Raw genomic sequence first — 24,522 nt, 5'->3', positions numbered from 1 at the left:
ACCTTGTGGTTCGCGGCCCAACCCATAACCACTGTGCCATGGGAGTCCCTATGCTACCAGGGTTCCTGTGTGAACTCCTGCTGACCCAGATCTGGCCCGCCTATCCCCCCCAAGGCAGGGCTTCCTCTGGCCCCCAGGTGGCCGCCTCCTGCTCAGGGGTCAGCCTTTGTTTGGCCTTGCTAAGGTCGCAAATTCACATGCAGGCACCCAGAGGAGGGCGCCTCTCAGACCTTGGTCCTGGGGGGCCCAGCCTTTGGAGTGCTGTGGGTTTCCTCGGGGTCATGGGTGGGGGTGCCACAAGGGTAAATCCGCGTCTACACTATGCAGACACAGCAGACGCTATCCCCAGCCTCTAGCACCCCAGCAATTGCCATCGCCACAGCTCCCCATTAGTGGTCTCCAACCACGCACAGTTCACGAGCCCAATGCAGATTGAGTGTGGTGAGCTGGTCTCCCACCCCCGTGACTTTGAGACCAGATGATGGACCTTGGGGCGTGGGTGGGAGCAAACTAATTCCTTCATTTTGTTTCCCAAAGTGAAGGCGTTGACGTCTCTCAGCAACCTTCTAAACACAGTCTGTTTGATTCATGTAAGATGTCTCGAGGAGGGCCATTCCCAGAGGACAAAGTGGAGGACGTCAAAGCCCTCGTCAAGATTGTCCCCGTCTTCCTGGCTCTGATCCCTTACTGGACGGTGTACTTCCAAGTGAGTGCTGACCGGTGCTCACAGGAGCGGGGAGTTTCTCTTGGCACGGACCGACTCCTTTGGGCCTCCTCCACTGTTTGGCGACCGCTCACGGCCAGCCTGCTGTTTGCTCTGCTCTGTGCAGCTGGACTTCTACGGCGACCTGCCAAGGACAGCTTCTGGGGGCACTGTCTCGTGTGTGTGTGTGTGTGTGTGTGTGTGTGTGTGTGTGTGTGTGTGTGTGTGTGTGTGTGTGTGTGTTCAGACAGAGAGAGAGAGAGAGAGATTGAACTGGCTCAAGTATAACAACGATGTGCCTTTTATGCCCAGATGCAGACAACATACGTTTTACAGAGTCTTCACTTGAAGATCCCAGAAATATCAAGTGTTACAACCACCCCTCACACGGTAAGAACTGTTGAACTAACCCGGGAAATTGGCCTTTGTTTGGGTTTACACACCCTGTGGATTCTTTAAACGCGCGTAGTCCGCGTGAACACGGGTTCTTGCTGGAATGGAACTGTACTTGTTTAATGGACACGTTTCCTGCTGGCCACATTGCCGACTAGATGTAAATGATCCCCATCAGACATGCGTGTGCCCCTGCCCCCCAGCAGAGACGAGCCGAGCAAGCTTCTCGAGAGGTCGGCAGACTCGCTGGTTGTCAGGGTTGACGCAGTTTCTTGAGGTTGTATGAGCGTGTGTCAAAAGGTCTCGCTTCAGAACACCATAGAAACCATCTGAGACAAAAATACCCAGAACGGGAGGCTCGAATCCACTTCCCGATACGGCCCGTGCAGGCTACCTGCCCACCCCTCCCCTCCCTCCATCAGCAGCACGGCCACTGTCCCTGCTCCTTGAGCTCAGAGCCCGGAAAGGGAGGTGGGTGGAGGGAGGGTCAGGCCCCCACGAGGCCCTATGGCGTGGCCCAGTGACCCTCCCTCAGCACAAGCAGGCCTTGCCAGTGCCCTCTCGCACCAGGGCAGTTCTCGTAAAGGACCACAGGCCCTCCGGTGTCTGTGTCCCGAGAGTAAGTGTAGCCCTCTGAACTGACCTCGGCTCTGGATGCAGCTGGCCCAGGGGAGCCTCAGCCGGCCCCTGAGCAGACCAAGCCACGGGTGTTCCTGAGAGGTGCCCACTGGGGCTTCGTGTGAGGGAGCCCGTGTGCGATGACCTGCCCCCGAGGGCCGGCCTCCTGTAGACAAGACTCAGGCGCCGCTTGCCCACAGTTCCCGGCGGCCTGGCTGACCATGTTCGACGCTGTGCTCATCTTGCTGCTGATCCCGCTCAAGGACAAGCTGGTGGACCCCGTCCTGAGGAGGAACGGCCTGCTGCCCTCCTCCCTCAAGAGGATCGCCGTGGGCATGTTCTTCGTCATGTGCTCGGCCTTTGCTGCAGGTGAGGCGGCGCTCAGACCACAGGCCCTTTCTTCCCTGCACTCCTCATGGCCGCCTCCGGATGGACGCCTTCGTTCCTGCGGTCTGTCTGCCTCTTCTCCTCGAGGGCAGTCAGAGGCCTGCCGGGGGTGTCCAAGGCAGCAGCCTCCTCTCCCAGACCGTGTGAGGGGACATGGAATCAAAGATTGTGGAATTGTCCCGTGAACTTTTCAAAGCCTCCCAGACATGGACGTGGTCTCTGCGTGGGTGCAGACGAGGTGTGGCCTGTGCCGTGTGCACTGGTGGGGCTTACAGACACCACTGACTGCTGAGATGTGACAGGTTCAAACGGAGATTCAGCACGAGGCTGCTTGTTAGCCTTCACCCCAAACGAGCCCAGCATGGGGTCAGTGCCACACAGCAGAGCGGAGGGCTTCCGAGACTGTGCAGCTTTGTGGGAGCAGGCGTCCTACCCGAGGGTAACTGGTGGTGGGTTTGAACCACTGGCCTTGGGGTTAGCCCAGGATGCCCCTAGGCCCTTTGACTTGTCACGTGAGATGAGAACCTTCGCTGGAGGGTGTTAGGAGACTGCTGTCGCCCTAAGACCAGCCCCTCTTCTAGCTTCCAGAAGGTCAAGCAGCAAAGCGAGTCTTCAAACTGAATGGGGGCTCCATTCTGCTTTCACAAATCTTACATCCTGAAATGCTTTCCGTCTTTGGCTGGTAGAGCCGGGTTCTGCGTTCTCCGCCTCTCCTGGAGTTCTTGCTCCCGGGGTTTGGGAACCGCTGAGCTGTGCAGCAGTCACACTACTGCGTTCCTTCCGTGACGAGGCAGGCGTGCTGCAGCCCCTGTGCAGCGCCCGCGGGGAGCAGGAGCCCGTGCTGGGCGGGGCCATTCTGAGAGAACGCTGGCCCTAGGTGAAGAGCGTGATCTGCTGGGCCGGGCGCCCCGCAGACCGTGAGCAGCAGTCCCTGCCCAGCCTGGCAGTCTCCCGAGCCCTGGAATAGCTCCTCCTGGTGCGGGTCCTTGTGGCCCCAGGGGGAGAAGGGCCTTTATTTCCCACAGTCTTGGTCTGGGCTCTGCCTCTGAGATAGCAGTGACAGGGACGTGCTGTCCGTTCAGGAGGCTCTGGGACGTCCTTGTCATCAGTCTGCCCCGGGTCCCGTGGTTCTCGGCTCAAGGACACACTGTCCCTGGCCGCCTTTCACGGTGGGATAGGTCCCTTGTTTCAATGCTTAGATCTCAAGACCGCAACTCGATAGAGCCTAACCCTGTAGAGGTGTCCAGCCTTATGGACATAACCACATCCAATGCCGCCTCCTAGTACGACAGAGGCGAGGGCGATGCCATCAGATAACCGAGATAGAAGAGGAACTTCACACTGATGCTCATAGGAGAGAGCGGGCATGCTCGTGCAGCCTGCCCTGGTGGGACTTCCTACCACCGTTTGGAAGCCCCCGTGGGTCGCCTGCACAGACGGTGTACGCGCACACGAGCACACGTTTCCCCACATGCTTTTCGTTCTTGACCTTTCCTGGTGAGTCTTCTGGTGGTCGGTACGATGCCTTCACTTCGGTCTCCTGCCTTTGTTCTCTGCTGTATGTGGATGGGAGCCCTGGAGATGGGCACAGGGCCCTGCACAGCCAGGCTGCCTCGTATGCCAGGCCCTGTGAGACTCCTCGGGAGAGGGGTGAGGCCGTCTGCTCCAGGAAAGACCTACTCTTGGAACCCCAGGAGCCAGCCTGTAGGGCCATCAGTCCTGAGTTAGGTCCGCAGGGCACGCACCCTCTGGGTCTGGGCGGGCATAGAGGCAGGGAGCCAGGCAGCCCCATCTGGAGCGCAAACATCTCGGCTTGCGGGCCCCGGCCAACCTGTGTGCTGTCGCCCTCAGGGATCCTGGAGAGCAAGCGGCTGGGCCTGGTGAGAGAGAAGACCATCAACCAGACCATCGGGAGCGTGGTCTACCACGCGGCCGACCTGCCCGTCTGGTGGCAGCTCCCGCAGTACGTGCTCATCGGCATCAGCGAGATCTTTGCCAGCATCGCAGGTGAGTCGGCCTGCGGGGTCCTGCAGGCAGCAGAGTGGTGGTGGGTGGACGCTTGGAAGGTGGTGGGCTGGGCTGGGGCCCCTTGAGGTACTGCTTTGGGAAACATGGTGCCTCGTTCTTGAGAGACCCGAGCCCCAGTGCAGTTATCAGGCGGACCTTCTGTCCCAGTGCGTGAGTGTGTTTCGAAGCGGGCAGGACTCCTGCAGCCAGGCCCGGGGTCTGCAGAGAGCCGGAGTCCAGGGTCTGCGCGGGGCGGGGGCAGCACAGGTGCCGGCCGAGCCCTGCAGCCGCCTCTCCTCTCCTCTCCTCCCAGGTCTGGAGTTCGCCTACTCGGCCGCCCCCAGGTCCATGCAGAGCGCCATCATGGGTCTGTTCTTCTTCTTCTCCGGCATCGGCTCCTTCGTGGGCTCGGGGCTGCTGGCCCTGGTGTCCACCCCGGCCATCGGCTGGATGAGCAGCCACACGGACTTCGGTAAGAGCCGGGACTGCCCCGTCGCCTTTGCTGTGCGCGTGCTGGAGGAAGCACAGGCAGCGTCTGTCTCGTTGCGGAGGCATCTGGGCAGTGACGGGATTGGGGGTCTTTCTTTTTCCGTCTTGCCCGTGGGAAACAGCAGGATGGTGTGGGGGGTGGCCAGAAGGTCGGTGCTCTGAGTCCCCTCTGGCAGGAAGGGGAGGTGTCTGCTCCCCTGAGCCCCCACGGACTCCCAAGGCTGTGAGTCTTTAGGGAGCACACGGCCTCAGCATTGTCCTTCAGAGCGGCTGGTGGGCTTGAACTGCCAGCCTTGCTGTTAGCAGCCCCCTCTTCCCAGGCTACTGTTTGTGGAGGCTCTGATGCCTCGGCTCTCTTCCAGGGAACATCAACAGCTGCTACCTGAACTACTACTTCTTCCTCCTGGCTGCCATCCAGGGGGCCACCCTCCTGCTGTTCCTCATCGTCTCTGTCAAGTATGACCGCCAGCGGTCCAGGGCCAGTGGGGTGCCTGCCATGGCCTCTGGGAGGGCCTGACCCGTGCTCCGCAAGGCCGGGGCGTCGACGTTGTGAGCACTCCTGTGTTACTGAAATGACTTGCCCCCACTCCCAACGGATGAGCAAGTGCCTTACTGCCCCGCTCCTGCCACCCCGCACTGTGGCAGTGGGGCGGGCACGGGCGCGCTCCCCTTCCTCCTGCTGGAGCCCTCAGCCGCCGACCCGCTTCCCGCCCGACACGTGGACGGACTCTGACCACACGGACCAGCCTTTAGACCGGCCGCTCCGGGCTGGTCCCGTGTCAGTGGGGGCCGCACTGAGGCCCCGTCCAGGGCAGCTGTGTGTGTGGGGGGGGTTGTTTGGTTCGTTTTATCTGCTGCTTCAGAGAAAGTCGTGAAACCGGGACTTCACCTTTCTCTCGTCAGTAGCACGTGCATCAGCAAAGCAGAAGGCCCGTCACCTCTGACGGTACAGTTCATACCTCTGGGAGTTCACGGAAACCCCACCAGGCAGTGAAGGGGGCGGGGGTCCCGGTGACACAGAGGACTGGCTTGGGGAGGGGTCAGGACAAGGTCACTTGGGCAGAACCGCCCTTGTCGCTGGAAAACCACTCCCAGTGTTACACGTGAACCCCAGCTGTTCGACTGGTGTCCTGGTGAGCCTGGCTCTGCTCCATGGCCGAGAGTTCTGTTGTTTGTTAAATAAAGGGTTCTATATTTGTTGATGTTTTGGGGTGATTGTCCAGCTGCCTCCTACCTGATCTCCAAGGCATGGCGGCAGAGACAGCATGGAGGAGGAGGAGGAGCTCAGCAGGGTGCCTGCTTCACTCCGTACCTCCACCCCCCTCAGCCTAGCCCGTGCTTACCACAAGCAGTTCCTGTGGGGGCACCCCCCTGTGCGCATCCCCTCAGGCATGGCCAGAGGGAGAGGGGTCCCAGATGGAGGGAGACTACTGTGCCCTGGGGTCCCAGAGCAAGTTTGCTGAGCAGAGCTTCCTTAGCCTGGAGGTCTTCAGAGGGTACAAATAAAGTCATTAGGTGAGAAAGTTTTCTTGACGAGGAGTTTACAAGGAGGGTGCCTTAGGGAAGCTGACGGCCATTCCTGCATCCCCGGCCTGGGCAAAGGCAGGCAGGACCCCTCACCGTCCTCTGCACCCACGGGGTGGAGGGGCCGCGGTCCTGTGCCTGCAGCAGGGGCTGCACAGCGCCTCCAGGGGCTGCGGGCGCCAGGCTGTGACTGGAGGGGCTTCAAATGTCCCTTCACACCGGCCGCCTTAGGCGCATGCACACTCACAGCCGACTGCTCACTGGCACCCGGGTGCGTGGACAGGAGTACGCCCTTCACGGCCAGCACACTGGCCCGGGGACTGCATTGCTCACACGGGCTGGCCATCTGAGCTGGCTGGTCAGCCCCCCGCGGCCTGAGTGGAGCACCTGCTCCTGTGGGAGCGTCCCCTTCCCAGCTCGCTCACCCAAAGGAAGGGCTTGGTTGGAGGACAGAGCCAGGGTGAAGCTGGACATGGGCGAGGACATGTGGAGGGTGCCCCTTCCACCCTGTCCCAGAGGAGCCCCGGCGGCAGTGGGGACTCCCGCCTGGGCTGCGATCCACTCGTCAGCAGGGGGAGACCAGCAGCTCCTTTCTGCTCCCTCAAATAGTTACAGTCCCAGAGACCCACAGGGGCACGGGGCACCGTCAGGGGGCACTGACTCGGTGGCAGTGCGTGTGGTTTGGTTCAGTGTGCTATCGAGCCACTGAGCCAGAAGCAACTCCACAGCAGAGAGCAAGTGAGTCCTGGCCGGTCTCTAGAGGCCAGTGGCCTGCCTGTGCCAACGGCACCCAGCCCCACATCTCCTGGGGGGCTGTCCACCGACACCCCATTCCTCTCCCACTCATGCCCACCCCATAGGAACCCCCGACCTTGTGGTCGGCAGCTGAGCGCCCTCACTGTGCAGTGCTGGGGACCTCGGCCTGCTGTCCAGAAGAGGGACACACATGTCAAGGCCCCAGTTGGTCTGACCAGGTCGCCTATGGCCTGGGCATCCAGCCGCACCCGTCAGGCGGGTTTTGCCCGTGCTGCCTCCCCAGCCTCACTCAGAGCTTGGGGCCCATCCCACCCGATCATGGAACTGAGATGTTCCACCCAAATCTGATTGCCGGGCTCAGCTGCACATTGGGGAGATGGCCAAACAGGTTTAGCTAAAGTGAGAAATGATTGAGACTATCCATCCCTCAGCCTTCAGCCAAACCGGGCCGTCGCTGGGCAGTGGCCCCGGAAGTAGATGCCCAGGAGCCTAGGGTGGCCGAGTGGGGAGGGGGGTGTGGGGTGGGGTGGGGGTCCACAGCGCTCAGGACAGTCCAGTCCGAGGCACACAGTGCTGGTGGCCACAGCATCAACACAGTGCCACCTACCCGCCTGACCACAGCCAGTGTCCTAGAGCCTTCTGCCCTGGGGCTCCTGCCCCAGGACTTGACAGTGTCCCCTGGCCACACTGACGTAGCCAAACCCAAACCCACTGCCACCGAGTTGACTGACTGAGACCCCGGGACGGGAGCTGCTCCTCAGTCCTAGCAGCCGTGCTCCTGGGGCCCCTCTGTCTCCATTGGCACCTCACCACCAGGGTTCCCTACTGACCGAGGTCACAGCCGACCCTGCCATCGCATGGATTCGACGCAGTGACTACGTGGGGTTCCTGAGGCTGTCCGTCTACGGGGCCAGACAGACCGTGAGCACGTCCCCCACTGTGTGTGTGAGCCAGTGCGTGAGCACCCACAGTGAGGGAGGGTGCCTTCCCACCCACAGACCAATGGGGGCCTGCCCCGGGTCAGTGGGCTGGACAGATCTCTGGACCAGCACCCATGCCTGCAGACTGCCCGCAACCAGGGGGAACAGGAGGCTTGAACCCGCAAACGCGCAGTGTGCCCCCGTTCTGCCGCACGTGACTGTGGACCGCTAACCAAGGAGGACTGGTTCGTCGCTCCTTACTCAACAAGCTGAGCCAGTGGCTCCTGATCCTTCAGAAGGAGCCATCCTCTATTCTCTCCTGACCACCTTGATCGATTGCTCATGAAGGTCAACCCTTGTCATGGAGCACACTGGGGTCCCGCAGGCGGTGAGCTAGGCTGAGAGACAGCACTGGGGCAAGGAGGGGCGTGGAGACTCCCTGGCACATCTCAGTGTGGGTGTGGTCCCATGTGGTACACACTTCGTCTGGGAAGCAGAGGCCCCACCCTCTCAGTGGTCAGCTGAACAGGAAGGAGCTAGGAAGGAGCCCAGGCAGAGGCTGAAAAGAGCAGGTCCTGGGCCTGCACATGCGCGAACACGGGACCCGGGAGTGGTCAAGGGTTCAAACCTACCTGCCGCTGTGCGGGAGAGAGGTGCAGCCCGGCAGCTTCCGTAAGAATCACGCCTCTGAATCCACTGGAGTAGATCCGCTCTCTCCTGTAGGGCCTCTGAATCCACTGGAGTAGATCCGCTCTCTCCTGTAGGGCCTCTGAATCCACTGGAGTAGATCCGCTCTCTCCTGTAGGGCCTCTGAATCCACTGGAGTAGATCCGCTCTCTCCTGTAGGGCCTCTGAATCCACTGGAGTAGATCCGCTCTCTCCTGTAGGGCCTCTGAATCCACTGGAGTAGATCCGCTCTCTCCTGTAGGGCCTCTGAATCCACTGGAGTAGATCCGGTCTCTCCTGTAGGGCCTCTGAATCCACTGGAGGACAGCGGGCTCTTGAAATGGTAAGAAAGTAAGTTCTTCCCCTCCACCTTCCCCTTCCTGAAGAGGACTCAGGCATTTGTTGAAATAACTGAACTTCAGAAAGCATTAGCTCCCCAGAGCTGCCGTAAAGTGGCGTTGCTGTCGCTGAGCAGCCTGGGCAGCCTAGCCCTCGGCCGGGTCAGGTGCACGGTGTATGGGTCCTACTGCTGCTGGTGGGGTTTGATCTGATGGTTCCGCACATTTCCTCCCGTTCCGTCCTGGTCGGTAGGAGCCTGGTATTGGGCTGCCAGCCCCAGGGTGGGTGGTCCGAGCCCGGCAGCCTTCCCCCAGGAGCAAGAGGAGCCCGTCTGTTCCCATCACGATGTGTAGCCTCGGAGACCCCGTATGAGGCAGCTGTGGGTCGGAAGCCATGTGACGGTAGGGGTGGGTTATCAGAGCCAACACCCAGCCCCTGGTTCTCCCCTCTGGGTGGGCCATGTCTCGTGTTGTCAGTGCTGACTCATGCACGCACAGTGTAAGCAAGCGAACATCGCCCGGCCCTGCGCTCCCGTACCCATGTCGCTACGTCGGAGCCTGTTACCGCGGCCGTGGTGCCTGTCTGCCTCCCGGAGCCTCATCCTCTCTCTTCTGCTGACCCTCTGCTTCACCCGGCAAGATGTCCTTGTCCAGGGGCCGTCCCTCCTGGTCACATGGGTCACACGGAGTCTTGCCAGTCTCGGCTCGGCAGCGGCACTCTGGCCGTGCTTCTTCCAAGACAGACGTGTTCCTCATTCTGACTGACTGTGCGTCTCCCAAACTCCACCACACCGCAGCGCAGACGCGTGGGTCTGTGGTCTTCCTCACTCCCTGTGCAGCTTGAGAAGATCCTGGTGGAAGGGCAGCTCAGTGACACGGTTTCCAAGGAGAGAAAAGAGCCCACACCTCTAGGTTTAGGGCTGGTGCTTCGATTTGCTTTGGCAGAAGCGATGGTACACCAGGTGCAAGGCCTCAGGAGGGCTTGTCTGCAGCCACCATGCCTCAGACCCCGGTGGGCCCTGCACGCACAGACCCAGACCACGCTGTGGAGGACACACGGCTAGCAGCAAGCCAACGCCATCCTAGTCTGCCTGTCCCCAGCCAGGTCCCCAGCCAAGAGCGCCTGGACCTTCCCACTGGGCAGGCCAGTCTGAAGCCTTGGCACAGAGCTGCCACCTGATGACGCTTGGAGACAGAAGACACCGGCTCAGCTCACCCAGGGTTTTGCTTTGATCACTATGTCAGTTGCTAACACCCAAGCACACTTCCTTCGTGTGGATTCCAACCCTGCGGGCCAGGGTGGACCTGCCCTTCTGGGTTTCTGAGGTTCTCTCTATCTGCAGGTGTGTGCAGGGTCTTGTTTCTCCCTTGGGGCACCTGGTGGGTGAGCAGCTCAGCGCTCAAACAGGCACCTGCACCACTGTGGCAGTGACATCAACTCCTGTCAACTTGCAAAAGGGTGGAGTCTAAGCCGTCAATCAGGTCCCAGCTTGATGACCTCATTTGGAGGCGCCAAGGAGATAAATAGCTCCCTGGAGGCCAGATACACTCACACACACTGTCTGCATCTTCTTCCTGGTGACAAGACACATGGAGCTACGCTAGAGCTCCAGAGCCAGCACTGAGATACTTCAACTGCCACTGGATCCACAAGACTTTCCACCTAGTGGCCTGTGATCTTCCTGCACTCAGCACCATTGCGTGTGTTGCATGAGTCTGAAGAGGAATTTATACACTGGTATCAGACATATGGGGTAATATCGGACTTACGGACTTGACCTGGACTGGGCTGGGAGGTTTTCTCAATGTACAACTGCTCTCACACGGATGAGTGTCTCTGGATTTTTCTCGAGTCCACCCGGACTGGCACGCCCACCAGCACCCACGCAGTCTGTTCCGAGTCATGTGACTATGGGACAGGCCGAGTTGCTCACAGGTTTCCCAGGTGGTCACAGAGGCTTGCACGCCATCCGCTCCACCCGCGTTCACACAGCAGACACACAGAACCACACGCCACGACCATATCTTCTTTTTCAGAAAACGACAGACCAACTTTCGAGCCTTCAGAACACACCCGGTTGACGCCCAGCCTCAGCCCTGCCGGTGGAGAAGGTTCTGAGTTGGGCGGCTAGCCGCACGGTCAGCAGTTGCCAAGTACCAGCTTCCCTGCGGGAGACAGACGGCTTTCTACTCCTGTACTGGAGCTCACTGGGAGGTCGGGCCCCGACGGTCTGTGCCCTCGGCTTTGTGGTAACCAACTCCAGGGATGCTTTTACACAACACCCTCTGCCACCTCAGACTGACGGTTTGGAGGGCCTCCTCCTCCCCCCAGTGAACCCCGCTGACCTGGAGCCTGTGGCTGTGGACGGGCTGACCAGACACTGGGCAGCAGGACCAGCTTCCCCGGCGAGACGGCTTTGCGGTGATTGCTGCTGACTCAGGAGGATGTCGGGGCCTTGTAGGCCGGTTGACACCGGACTGCGGTCTCTCTCAAGTGAGGGCAAGCCCTGGGCAGAGACGTCTGGAATATTGCTACGGTGGCCCGGTGGGCAGCTGCAGAGATGCCAAGGGAGTGCATGGTTGCTACCGGGAAAGTGGCGCCTCAGCCTTACCCCACGCGGTAGCCACAGACCCTCCATGCTAAGCACAGTCCGGCCAAGCCCGCTGGATGGGAGCGGGCCTGGGCAGTCAGAGCAGGGCATCTCCACGTGCAGGGACGGCCCCGCCGGCTGTGCAGCTTTTGGATCGGGCCACATGAGTTCTCAGAATGTCAGCTGTTCTCCAGATAGAACAGGGAACATCGAAACTCCCAGGAGCCCCGTGGGGGTGGTTCTTGTCTTTCTGCACACCCACCCACCCCAATGGGGGGCTCGATCTGCACAGCTGCACCCCAGGTTGGGGCCAGTCTGAGAAGGGAGGTGACAGCTGTACTCACCCCAGCCCTGCAGACATTTCCCGGTGTCCCTGAGATGCTCCTTGCTGCCGGTCGCAGTGGACAAAGGAGCCTGTCCCCTCCCTGCTCAGCCCGGCCCGCTTTGCTGCTTGCCAAATTCACGGGGTCGGGGTGGGGGTGCAGGGCCTGGTGATTCACAAGGCGGACGGCTGTCCCTCAAGGCGGGCCGCGGGTCTGTACAATTTTATTTCAGGTGGCACTGGACACAGCCACATCTGTCCACCCGCAGTGAAGCAGTGGACATGTCAGAGGCCCTGCCTGCAGGCTGTCACCACCCTCAGTACCCCCCACCTCCACCCCAGGTGCTAGACGCTCAGCCCCACCCGGTTGTCCCGGGGTCACCCAGGAATCCCCGCCCGGCCAAGCCCTTGTAGAAAATTCTTTAAAAGGACAAACTGCTCAAAGCAAACACATTTTAAATGAAAACCAGAGAACAACTCTTTATTGGGAATTAGGTGCAGGTTACAGAGCGGCTCACGACTCTTACCTCCAGTGGTTCATGCTCCTTTGAGCTACCTGCCTGGCTGCAAACTGCCCCAGGCCCCTCCCTTGTCCAACTCCCCCCTGCACTTCCTGTTTCCCTTCCTCCTTGCTCCCCCGCCCCCAACATTGTCCTGGGTAAATACTGCTGCCCTTTTGATCTTAGATGGTCAGTTAATCTAACACAGGGGGAAGCTCACTTCCGGGTGATGAAGGGACGTGGTCTTGGGATTCCCACCTGATCCGCCTGGTCTTTTTTGCTTTCAGATTTTGAGTTGTGTTACACGTTTTCCTCCTGCTCCATCCAATTCCCCTACAGCGATCCCTTTCAGAGCGGTGGGCAGTGGGAGCCGGGGACCACCTGGTCCTGCTGGTCTCTGGCTGTGGGGCTGCTCTGCGCAAGGTCCGTAATTGCTTCCAAGTGTCTGGTAATTCTCTGTCCTCCAGATGGGGAGGGGCCCACTGTTGCCTTTAGATGGTCTCGCTCAGGAGCTCCCAAGATCTCCGTCTGGACTCACCAAAGCAGGATGCAGAACGTGGTTTTAGTGACATGTGGTCCAGCCAAGCATTTACAAACAACTGAGTGGGCGGTTTCATTTGATGGTGGCTTGCTGGGATGGTCCTGGCTGGAGGTTGGACAGCCACTGTTGCTGGGTGTCAGACCGAGGGCACCCTGGGCTCATGGTTCCAGACACCCAGTTTCCTTGTGACCCGAGGGGGCAGAGCAGTCAACACTGTACATCTGTACAGGAGCCTCTTCCTTCCCCCAGGAGCGTCTGGTGGGTGTGAACCTCTGACCCCTGGGTTCCTGGTGATGCTATGTGGAAGGCCAACAGTGGCAGACAAGGCCCCTCAGCATTCTCTGAGGCCCCCACCAAAAGTCAACCAACAAGCACACGTGGATGAGGCTGGGGACACCCAGCCGAGCTTCCGGGCTCCTTGATGAGGGCACATCCGCCGACAGGAAGGGACAGGGCCTGCGTCCAGACGAGAGTAGACACCCTGGGAGGTTCCCCGATGTAAACCCAATGGGTGCAGGAGGAGAAAACAGGGCCCGTACAAGAAGATGGGACCCTGCAAGAGATGAGAAAGTCCGATAGGCCAGCCCCCCAGAAAGGGACATGGACTCTGGTTTCTGTCTCTTTTTATTTGTTCTTTTGTGTTTTTATAACAAATCGTTTTTGGTGGCTGGTTGGCTTTCCGTCTGCCCTCACCAAACGCGGCCCCTCACGTGGCGCCCCTCCCCACCGAGTTTGGTCAAACCCACCAATGTCCACTGCTTAAAAAACACCCCCAGACCTGGATACAAAAGTGTCCCTTCCCGGCTTCAAAATGGCCAGCGGGTCCACCCGGCGCCCGGCCCTCTGCGTCCAGCCCCTCCGCTGTGCGGACCCCGCTCTCGTGCCCAGTCCTCAGGAGCGGAGGGGCAGCGGTCCCCGAGCCTGGCCAGGGCCAGGGGCTATGCGTTCTCCGTGAGTCTCCCCAGAGGGACCCTCAGGTCCCTGCCGCCTGCCGCCTCCCGGCACACCCAGGGGATGTCCTCCTCGTTCCTGCCCAGGATGGAGTTGACCTCAGGGAGGCCCTCGTCCAGGGGGAGGGTGGCGAAGGTGGAGAACCGGACCCGCTTCCTCCTGGAGGCGGGTGAGTGCAGGGGCTCCTCCCGGCCCCCCGGCGGGCCCTGCCTCTGAGGGGCGCCGTTGAGCAGGAGGTTACTCTCCTCCTCGCGGCCCCCCAGCCTGTGGTCCAGGACTGTGGTGTGCTCCTCCAGCGGTGGCGGTGGCTGCGGCGGCGAAAGGCCCCCGCCAGCCTCCAAGAGCTCAGCCTGGTTCCCCAGCCAAACCCAGTCGTGTGAGTGGGCCACTGGGGCCTGGCCCTCCAGGGGCAGCTGCTTGTGCCTGAACCGCAGTGCGAAGGTGGCACAGTTGATGAGGAAGACCAGGATGGCCAGGCAGAAGACGCCGAGCAACGCGTACATGCCCACCTCCAGGTCGCTCAGGCCTCGGGCCGGCGCCACCAGCCCGCTCTCCTCCAGGCCAGCCCCGGCGTGTGGTGCGTCTACTTGGCCTGGGAAGTTGGTGAAGTCCAGGGGGATGTTCTGCAGCTGCCCCTCGCCGGGCCCACGGCCCTCGTCCCGCCGGCCAGACCTCCCTGCCCCGTCCGGCAGGGACGGGGCCGTGGTGCCGGCTTTCCGAAGGGCCCCTCCCTCCCGGCCCACAGAGCCGCCGTCGCCCACAGGCAGGAGCCTGTCCTGTCCCTTGTGCCTGCGGTCACTGGCATGGTTGTCAGTCACCTCGTCCTCGGGGTCCCCGCCGGGGTTGGGCTCAGCCTCGCCTGGCCCGAACTTGACCTCAAGGCTGCCGACACCCACGGCCAGCACACTCCTGCGCTTGAACTTCTGGCAGGCCTCTGCAATGGTCAGGTCCACGCGGACCAGGGGGCCCTGGCCTTCACCCTCGGCCACCACTGCGGGCCACCGTGGGGACCGACCCTGGGGAACGGAGACGATGGTTTCGTCCAGGGAGGCGGCGGCCAACGAGAAGTCAGCAGGGTCGTAGATGTCCAGGGGTGCCATCGAGCCGTCGTTGAACCGAAGCCATGTGCTGACCACAGCCTCCTGGAGGGATAGAGAGGGCCAGGGAGTCCATCCTGCTCATGCCGCTACCCACACCACCGGGCCTGACCTCAGCCCAGCTTGGGCTGGGGGCCTCGAGGGAACACCTTGGACACACAGAGTCACCCCCCCCCTTCCCCAGGAGACCCCAACCCGCTAGTCCTCAGCCCCCAAGAGGCCCACAGGAGCGTCTTCACAGAAGCAAATGGGAAACTCAGGTCAGAGTAGACCCGCCCGCATGGGTTTCTCAGGCTGTCGGTCTGGATAGGGCAGGAAGCCTCTTCTTTCCCACTGGGAGCGGCTGCTGGCTCTGAACCACCCAACTCGAGGTGAGCACCCCGGCATGTAAAAAGGAGGGTGTGCTCGGTTGCAAGTGTCTACCCAGAGGTGACTCAGAAGAAAGGCCTGGTGGTCATTTCCCAAAAGACCAGCCCCTGGGCACCCTGTGGGGCAGAGTGCTGCCTGACACCAGAGGTCACGGGGAGTGGGTGGGCCCCACGACCAGGAGGGAAGCTTCCCCTGGGACCGTGGAGGCACACGAACCAAGAAGAGCACAGGCAGGTCCACCTCCCGGGGTCTGCACTGCCCAGGTGCCCACATCAAGAAGCTAGGTCAGCCCAGCTTACCGCAGGTTAGCCCGGCTGGCCGACTCTCCAACACATGACCCATCTCTACAGACTCAAGGCCAAGGCAGAATCCCGTTCACTGAGCCCCTCAACCAACAGCAGAGGGTCTGAGCGGCCCCCACCCTTGGCCCCACCATCAGCCCTGCTCTTCCCTGGGAGGGAGGCAGCCAGACAAGGGGGCCTGGGAAGAAGCTTCACCACAAAGACGGGGTTCTGAGCAGGGCCAAAGGGCACCAGCCAGGAATGGCCCAGCCAAAGCGCTGCCCTGTCCAATGTGAACAGGCTGCCCACCTGCTGAGGCCCCCATGCCTGTGACCGTGAGGACAACAATGGGAGAGGAGGCTCCTTGCCTCCAGGTAGGCGGGCCTGCTGACCACAACGCTGCAGCTGCCTTCTGCATCTCAGGCGTCCCGCTCCGGCCCCCAACCAGGCTCCCCCCCCTGCCCCATGCAAGGAGGGCAGAGAGGACCTGTGGGTGGGTCTTGTAGCTCCAGGCCCTCACTGGCCTCTCTGTGCCGGCAAAGGGAGGTGGCAGGAGACCCCTGGTGGTGGGCAGGGTCAGCACGGTGCTGAAGCAGCAATGCTAGGGAGCCTACTGAGGCTGCTATGTGAGTCACCAGCTCTTCAGAAAGGGGGCCCTTTTTGGATGGTCTGAAATCACAGCCCCCCTCGGTTCCCCAGCGGTAAAGCTGACCCCAGGTGACCCTGCGTGTCCATCAGGCGCTCAGGGGCAGGTCTCTGGGAAGTCCTTGGCCAGGTGTTTCTTCCAAGACACTAGCAACAAGTGGAGGGTGATTCTCCGGTGCACGCCGCCCCCCCACCCCCCCATCCCCGGAAAAGCAGGACAGCTTGATCCCAAGCACAGGGGGAGCCCAGGGTGGCTCGTGAGTAGGCACTCAGCTGCCCAGAGGAGGCAGGTCCCTGCTGGCCACCAATGGGGTCCGGCTGCCCTGCGGCCCCCCACTGTGGGACCCACATCCCACCTGCTTGGGAGCCCGCAGCTGCTCCTCGGCGGTGGTCACAGCCATGAAGACTTGCCCGTCCTCTGGGCTGCGCTGCAGGCTGACCGAAAGCCCAGCCACCAGCTGGATGGCCAAGTCGGTCACGGTCACCTTTTCGTCCAACACGGTCACCGTCTTCTCCGCCAAGATGGAGTCTGACAGTGGGGACAGCACCTGGGGCAGCACAGGCGCGTGGTCACAGTGGGCCCCGGGCGGGCCTGGAGGGTGCTTGGTGGGGATCGTGCCGGCGGGAGATTCATGCAGACTGCCTCTGTGCAACCTGACCACTGGCCACTGCCGGGGCCCTGCTCCTCCCAGGGCCACCATGGTCCTCCCATCTCTAAGGGAGCAGGCTCTATGCAGCATGTCACAGCAAGGGGCCCGCATGCAGCCCACCCTACCACGGAGCACCCTCTGCCCATCTCACGGGCATGATCAATGGGGAGCCCCTGGGGCGCCTGGCAGGAGGGAGGTGGGAGTCTGAACACCCTCCACTACCCGCCCTTCTCTGGGGCCCTGCGGAAAGGTCTCCTTTCGGGCAGGGAGGAGGCAGGTGTGTGAGGGGCTTGCAGTAGGCATTCACACGGAAGCAGAAAGAAGGGGAGGAGGCTGCCTCCTCATGTCATGTCCCCGGGGACAAGCAGTGGTCACAGCGCTTCATAACAAGGTGCCCAAGGGCTGGGGGTCAGGGGGGCGGGGCTGAGATCCAGAGAGAGGGGCCTGTGGGGACGCTCGAAGGGCGGTGACCACCACACCCCACTTCTGTCGCAGGCAGAAGGGGAGCTCCAGGCCTGGTCCATCTGCCAACCTCCCAGCCCTCCTGCTCTGCCGGGGGGAGTGCCTGTCCCACGGTGCCCTGCTGGTCAGGGCTCAGTGCAGGGTGCGGCTCCCACCTGGATGGTTGTCATGCCGACTTCCCGGCCGACCAAGACCCGGCTGCCCTCGAGGGTGGCGACTCCGGGCTCCTCCAGCTTGGTGAACTCGGCCACCAGGTGGGAGACATCCAGCTGCCAGTCGGGGCTCAGCAGGTGGCTCAGCTGGCCCCACGGGCCGGGGCCCTCGGCCACAAACTGGGTGAGGACGCGCACGGTGGCATGCTGGTACTGCAGGGCGCAGCCCCGGCCCCGGCGCCCCTCCTCGTCCTCGTCCTCGCTGTCCCGGGCGGGCCTGGTGGGAAAGCAGAGGGCACTCAGCTCCAGAAGAGCAGCAGGAGCTCGCGGGAGCGCCCTTTCCTGGCCAGATGCCAGCAGGCTCTTTGCAGATCCTGTCTGATGACAGCTTGCAGGGCTGATACTTACTAAACCTACCCCCCCCCACCATTAGCCATGAGCCTCGTCATTTAAATGCATGGCAGTGGCATTGACACAGAATACAAGTCCCTTCAGTCTGTCCGTCCGTCGGTCACACTCGTGCTCTGCACTTGCTCCATAACTCCTGGCTGTCATCTTGGAACAGGGCAGTTCTAGAACATTCCGACACAAAGGAGAGGCCACGTCGCTCCTGGGGATTAACCGGCACCCCCTGTGGTCCCCACCAGGTGCTGGCTTCTAGTTCTCTCACGCAGAGAGGACAGCACGGGCACCGGGGGCGGCGGGCTTGCCCAAGACCACGGGCTCCTAAAGGATAGTGCCTGGATTTGAACCCACAGTCTCAGCTCTGCTCTCTCCAAGGACAGGGGCCACACCCATCGCTCCGGCCGTCCAGGACCACCAGGTCCTCAGGACACTGGACACACCATGGTCTTCGTCTTGTGGCAAAAAACGGTGGTTACTGTTGTAGACGGAGAGAAGACACACTAGAACACACCCCTCATGCTTCCACGTGTGTACCTCAGGGGCACTGAGGACCTGCGTGCCACAGGGTGGCCATGCCCACCTCCCTTTCTCACTTGTTCCACGCCCACAACAAACGCCCACCGCCGCCACGGGTCCCACCCAATCTTGCCAGTACTGTTACCAAGTAAGGGGCCTGGTGGTGCAGAGGCCCCAAGGCTAGCAGTTCTAAACCACCAGTTGCTCTTGGGAGACAGACGGGCTCAGGCTCAGGAGCTCACGGAGACAGTTCGCCCCGACAGGGTCGCCATGAGTCAGCACTGACTTGGGGGCAGTGAGTCTGTGTGGTTTGGTGGCACGGTTGGGTTGGTTTTAGGTGGTGAGTTGTGGTGCTGTCCCCAAGGCCAGCAGTCTGAAGCCAGCAGACTGCAGGAGACGCAGGGAAGATTCAAGCCGGGAACCACAGGGGTGAGTTCGACTGTGTCTGGCAGGATCGACTCGCTGGAGGTGGGTCCCCTGAGACTGAGGGGACGAGCAGCCTGGGGAGGTGGGGGGACCAACAACACGAGGAACTGACTCCAAGGGTTCAAGCAGAAAGAAAGTGTTCTGAGAATGATGATGGCAACAAATGTACAAGTGCGCTGGGCACACGGATGGATGGATGGATTTCGATAGAGCTGTATGAGCCCCCAATAAAATGATTGAAGAAAGGGAGAGAGAAGCGTGCTCACAGAGACGCGCTCTAACTGAGTTAAATGGCCATGGCCAAGCCCCTTCATACAGCAGGCCCACGCACAAGACAGGGGCCACTCGGGGCCACAGGGCAGCTGAAGCTGTTCCTGGGGCCCGGCAGTACCCCCCAGCAGCCACCCCTGCAAGTCTCTCCCATGGAGAAAGAATCCCACAGCCCACCTTCCTGCTCCCTCTCAGGAAGGTGAACCGGAGATGGAGCCCCGGGTGCCTGGGGACAGGCAGGAAAACCACCCTGGTGGTCTGGGGAGCAGGACTCCAGCACAGCACCCTGACTTGGGGTGCATGGAGAATGCGGTGGCAGGGGTGGGGGTGGCAAGGGGCGGGGGTCGCAGTGCTTCTCAGAACACAAAAACAGATTGCTTAGAGCAGCAGTTCTCAACCTGTGGGTCATGACCCCTGGGGGGGGCGGTTTCAAACGACCCTTTCACAGGAGTCGCCCGATTCATCACAGGAGCAAAATGACAGTGATGAAGTAGCAATGATAATAATTTTATGGTTGGGGGTCACCACCACATGAGGAACTGTATTAAAAGGTCGCGGCACGAGGAAGGTTGAGAAGCACTGCGAGGGTCTGTTTCTGTTTGAGTCAGCCTACTGCTTGGTACAAATGCGACCCACTGTGTCCCACATGGCGACCGGCAGAGCACTTTCCAAGGATACCGACCTTCAGAAGAGGAGCTCCCCATTGCCCTCCGGGAAAATCAGCCAGGCCTGGAGGGACCTGTGGGAATTCCCTGAGGAATTCTGGGCCACTTTCAGATCTCCGGTGGAGATCTCCATTGAAGAATCAGTCATGGCGAACTCCGTGGAGTGCTGTGGTCTGTGGACGTGTGGGCATGGGGAGTGGGTCCCCTGCATTGAGTTGACTGGATGGAGACTGGGTTGGTTTGGTTTGGGCACCTCTCCCCGTTCAAGACTCACCTCTTACCGGCCACGATGGGGACCCTCCAGCCTTTAATCTGGTTCAGCTCAGTGTCAGAGACCTCGATCTGCAGGGGCAGCCGGGGCACCCACACGCTGATGTGCAGTGGGGCGCTCAGGTGCTGGTACGTGAAGTTCACTGCCACGTCCACCCTGCCTTTCATCTCCTTGCCGTTGACAAAGACGTAGTCACAGCGATCGGACACCTGCACGGTACAAGGAGAGGGTGGAGGAGAAGCTCACGGGCCTGGGGGACGCCTCGACTTCCCCTGTCCTGGCCGCACTGAGCCTCCTTCCAAAGCAGAGTCTGAGGCCAGGGTTCAGTGCAGTCTGCGTGCTCCAGAGGCAACTCCAAGGGACAGGGAGGAGAGAGAGAAAGAAGAAAAAGAAATAGAAAAGTGCATTAAAAGGGGAAAACCCTGTGATAACAATACTGTGGCTGTTGTTGGGCCCCACACAGTCTGCACAGCAGAAGGGGACACCTGCACGGTCCTGCGTCACCCTCACCCTTGTCCCTGTGCCTGAGCCGCTGATGGGCCATCCATCTCGTCAAGCACCTTCCTCTCTCTCGCTGCCCCTGCACTGCACCAAAAAGGGTGTCCTCCTCCAGGGCTGATGTCTCCTGACAGCGTGTCCGAGTAAGCAAGATGAAGCCGTGCCCCGCCGCCTCTGAGGAGCTCTCTGGCCTTGCTTCTTCCAAGACAGATCAGTCTGTCCTTTTAGCATCTCTTGGTTCTTTTTTTATTTCTTTTTCAGGGGAGAGCGCGAACGCAGTCCCCCACTACCACAAATTATGCAGTCGAGTTTCCCACATTTGGGGAAATGGCAGGGGTCGGCACATCCGGCGTGCAATGGATGAGCCTCCCCCTGGGAAAACCACCTTCGTGATCATGGCTTCCCCCCTGCCAGGTAAGTATCTCTCTTGGTTCTTTCAATGCTCTTCAGTACCCTTCAAAGGCATCGATTCTTCTACATTCTTCCTTGTTCAGTGTCTAACTGTCATTTGCCTCGGCGGGTGCAACAGAGAAGATTCATGCCTGGGTCAGGCACATCTTAGTCTTCAAATACACATCCTTGCTCTTCAATGCTCTGGAGAGGTTTTGTGCAGATTTACCCAGTGCGGTGCATCTGGGACCTCTTGACTGCTGCTTCCATGAGCGTGGGTTGTGGACCCAAGCAAGACAGAATCCTTGACGTCAACCTTTCTCCACTGATCATGTTACCTATTGGTCCAGTTGTGAGGATGTTGGTCTTTCTTACATTGAGTCATAATCCACACCGACATCTGCAGTCCTTGATCTTCACCAGCAAGTGCTTCAAGTCCTCCTCACTTTCACCAAGCAAGACCGTGCCATCTGCATACGGCAGGTCATTAGCAAGCCTTCCTCCAATCCTGACGCCGCACTCTCTTCACAGAATCCAGCTCCTCTGATGATGTGCTCAGCACACAGATTGAACAAGGAGGGTGAGAGGAGACAGCCCTGATGCACACCTTTAAACCAGGCACTATGCCTTGGTCTCTTCGCAAAACCGGCTCTTGATCTGTGTACAGATCTTCATGAGCACAACGAACTGTTCTGGAATTCTCACTCTTCTCAAGAATTTCCACGGTTTATTATAGTCCAACAGTCTAATGCCTTTGTGTAATCAACGAAACAGAAGCAAACATCTTTCTGGCATTCCCTGCTTTGAGCCAAGATCCATCTGACGTCAGCAATGCTATCCCTTGTTCCATGTCCTTGTCTGAATCCAGCCTGAACCTCGGGAAGCTCCCTGGCAATGTACTGCTGTAACTTACGTAATAATAATATGTGTATATATAAGCTGAACAATTCTAAGTGTACAATTCAGTGACATTACTCACACTCACCACGTGCAACAGTCACCACTATCTCCTCCCAAGCCCTTTTTCACCCCAAACCGAAATGCGCGGTGCCCTTTGGGGCAGGTGCTCTACACTGGGCTGTGCACTGTCCACCTGAGGCCTTCTCACCAGCTCCTCCTCCCACTGATCATGGGCTGTGGTGGCATCTGGAGAGGCTTCGGGCAAAAATCAAAAGGAGTCACACATAGGGACAGGCTCAAACTGTCCAGTGTGGCTGGGGCCAAAGCCCAAGGGGGGGGGGGGCTTCATACGTCATCTGCAAAGCTCCTAGTGTCTTACTCATTGTCGGTCTGTTGGTTCCCAAGACCAACTATTCATGAATAGTATCCGTGCACCTGTCCCTCGAGAATGAATTGTGTGCATGTTCCCAAGGAAGGCAGTGGTCCCAGATGGTCAAGGTGCACGGATAAAATCTGCACATCGGCGCAGCTGTGGGTAAAATCTCAGGATGCCGATCCCCGTGAGCTCCCCATATCACACTGTGTTTCTGCTTGCCTCTTTCTCACCTACCTCTTCTAGGCTGTGGACCTGTCAGAAGCAGGATCCTATGGGAGAGGAGAGTCTCAGGACACCCAGTCTGAGCCATGAGTTCTGTGTGATTGGATCGCCTCTTTCCACGGGTTGGGCCACGGTGGATGGCCCCCGGGGGCCCCATTTCCATCTTTCACCTACTCCTGTGCTTGCAGGCAGCTGGTGAGGGTAGGCTGTGCGAGCCTTTCCATCTGGCTGGGACAGCGGTGGGGATCAGTGGGACGGGGACATGCCACCGGTGTTCTGGCTCACAGTCAAGATGGGTTTAGAACGGTCTACATGCTGACAGAGGAGGGAAACCAATTTTCGCCGCTGTCCCAGGCTTGTCATTAGCATGTAAATATTGTCCTGGATCAGGGCAGGCATTAGCATAATAGCCAAGCACGGGTTCTATCAGTAATCACTTCTTTAATCAATGTTGTAATTTACACACCATTGACTTTCTTCATTTGTTACCTTCCCGCACTGGGGGGGGGGAGCCGGCTGCTCTGGAATGCAGACATAATGAAGAGGGGCTCTAGGAGAATGAAGTTACCATGTGTGATGGGGCCATCAGTCCTGGGGGGCTAGGAGGCGGCGAGTCACGGGGCTCATTCATCCTCCTCAGTGATGGGCTGGGGGGCCTCGGGTCCCAAAGGGAGCTAGGCCCCACGGGGATCATGCTGGTCCCCGGGGCTCGTCCCTGGGCTACCTTGCCTCCTGCGTGGAGCCTGACTTCCCACTGGTCTCTGCTCACGCCAACTTTCACGGATGGTGGCCCCGAGCCAGACACTAGTGGGCTCTGGTCCTCGAGCTGACCCTTCTTTCCAAGGCTTTCAGAGGGAACCGAACACCCGTGGATTCAATGTTCTTTTTTTATAAATCATTTTACTGGGGGCTCTTACAGCTATTACAACAATCCGTACATCCATCGTGTCGAGCACATTGGTACACACATTGCCATCATCCTTTTCCAAACATTTCCTTTCTACTTGAGCCCTTGGCATCAGCTCATTTTTCCCTCCCTCCCCCTCCCCTCCCTCTCCCATGAAGACTTGATAATTTATCATTATTTTCATCTCTTACACCGCCCTCTGTCTCCCTTGAGCCAAGCTTCTGTTGTTCGTCGACAAACAACGATTCACCCGTGTATTTCACACGCACAGCCATCCCCGTTGACGGGAGGAGCGGGAAAAGGAGGAAGACGCTCAAGGACATGAGGACGGGTCATGAGGACCGGGCCCAGGACCGGGCGGAGTTTCCTTCTGTGACGCCTGGGCTTGCGATGGGGTGGAAGCTCCTCAACGGTCTCTCACAACGACACCCTACTGTGTGCGTGCACCACACTGCATACCTGGTGGTCTCCGGGCCACGACTGCTGTGGACACTGGGGCGCAGGCTCCTGTTTGCGCACTGGCCTTCTTGTCTCCCAGGGGACACCTGGGCGTGGAATTGGTGGGTCACGGGGCAGATGCTTCATTTCCACGGGCGAGGCGGGAGCGCTCAGGTCTCTCCATATGTCTCAGTGACTCCCCGATGGTCTAACTTCTCCCCATCGGGGAGAAGTTAAGTGCCGCTCTCCAAGACGAAGCAGAGGCAAGCACTCGGCGGTGAACCACTAGGTCTCGTGGGGCTCTCTCTCTCAGTGTGAGGCTCCTGACTTTGAGCCAGCAAGCTGGCTGCTTATGGGGTGGGGCTGACTAACCCCAGCCCCACCCCAGAGTCTCCAATTCTGCCTGTATGCAGGGGGCCCAAGAACATGGGTTTCTGGAATGTCCCAGTGCTGCTCAGGCTGGGGGCTCTGAGTCCCACTTGGAGGGGCAGCGAGGTAGGATGGGGTGGGCGGAGAGCCCCACAGGGTGATGGGCTGACAGGTGGCTACAATGTGGGGCTCCCCCATGGGCAGGATGACGGGGCGGCATAGGCCCACCCTCGTGTCCTCCGGTGTGCCCCGGACGACAGCACCCAACAAGGGCAGTCCAGCAAGGTGGTGCGCTGCCTTGACAGAGCCCTGGGGTCCTGGGAGGTGGGTCGGTCAGCAGAAAGCGCTACAGTTTGCACATCAAACCCCATTCTCAGGTTGCTCTCAGCAGGTAGAATGGGGCTGAGAAGCAGAGCCCAGAACTGTTCACTGCAGCAGCGGAATCTGTCTGCTCCCCAAGGCAAAGCGGCACAAGGATGCCACCAGGACTTCCCCGCCCTGGGACGC

The 24,522-nt window shown here is 60.0% G+C and overlaps 2 protein-coding genes and 1 non-coding gene across 3 annotated transcripts in view; 1 reads left to right on the top strand and 2 right to left on the bottom strand.

Moving 5' to 3' along the window:
- The window catches only part of SLC15A4 (solute carrier family 15 member 4), a 9,219-nt gene extending 3,420 nt beyond the window's left edge, over nt 1–5,799 (top strand). The window contains exons 3-8 of the mRNA XM_045296733.1: nt 538–706; nt 1,016–1,093; nt 1,915–2,083; nt 3,953–4,108; nt 4,422–4,580; nt 4,960–5,799. Coding sequence (XP_045152668.1) covers nt 538–706; nt 1,016–1,093; nt 1,915–2,083; nt 3,953–4,108; nt 4,422–4,580; nt 4,960–5,114 — 886 coding nt within the window. The 3' untranslated portion in view covers nt 5,115–5,799. The remainder of the gene's footprint in view (nt 1–537; nt 707–1,015; nt 1,094–1,914; nt 2,084–3,952; nt 4,109–4,421; nt 4,581–4,959) is intronic.
- A 7,567-nt stretch (nt 5,800–13,366) lies between these two features.
- The window catches only part of TMEM132C (transmembrane protein 132C), a 122,053-nt gene continuing 110,897 nt past the window's right edge, over nt 13,367–24,522 (bottom strand). The window contains exons 7-10 of the mRNA XM_045296732.1: nt 19,919–20,124; nt 17,366–17,639; nt 16,455–16,646; nt 13,367–14,848 (exon numbers count right to left, since the gene is read on the bottom strand). Coding sequence (XP_045152667.1) covers nt 13,694–14,848; nt 16,455–16,646; nt 17,366–17,639; nt 19,919–20,124 — 1,827 coding nt within the window. The 3' untranslated portion in view covers nt 13,367–13,693. The remainder of the gene's footprint in view (nt 14,849–16,454; nt 16,647–17,365; nt 17,640–19,918; nt 20,125–24,522) is intronic.
- LOC115871945 lies at nt 20,672–20,835 on the bottom strand. The gene has a single exon (XR_004047565.1). It is a non-coding gene; the product is annotated as a U1 spliceosomal RNA (small nuclear RNA).

This window comes from Echinops telfairi, unplaced genomic scaffold, assembly GCF_000313985.2.
Source record: "Echinops telfairi isolate 266 unplaced genomic scaffold, ASM31398v2 ScPeMD7_7412;HRSCAF=8450, whole genome shotgun sequence".
NCBI lineage: Eukaryota > Metazoa > Chordata > Mammalia > Afrosoricida > Tenrecidae > Echinops > Echinops telfairi.
This window is presented reverse-complemented; position numbering and strand designations above follow the sequence as displayed.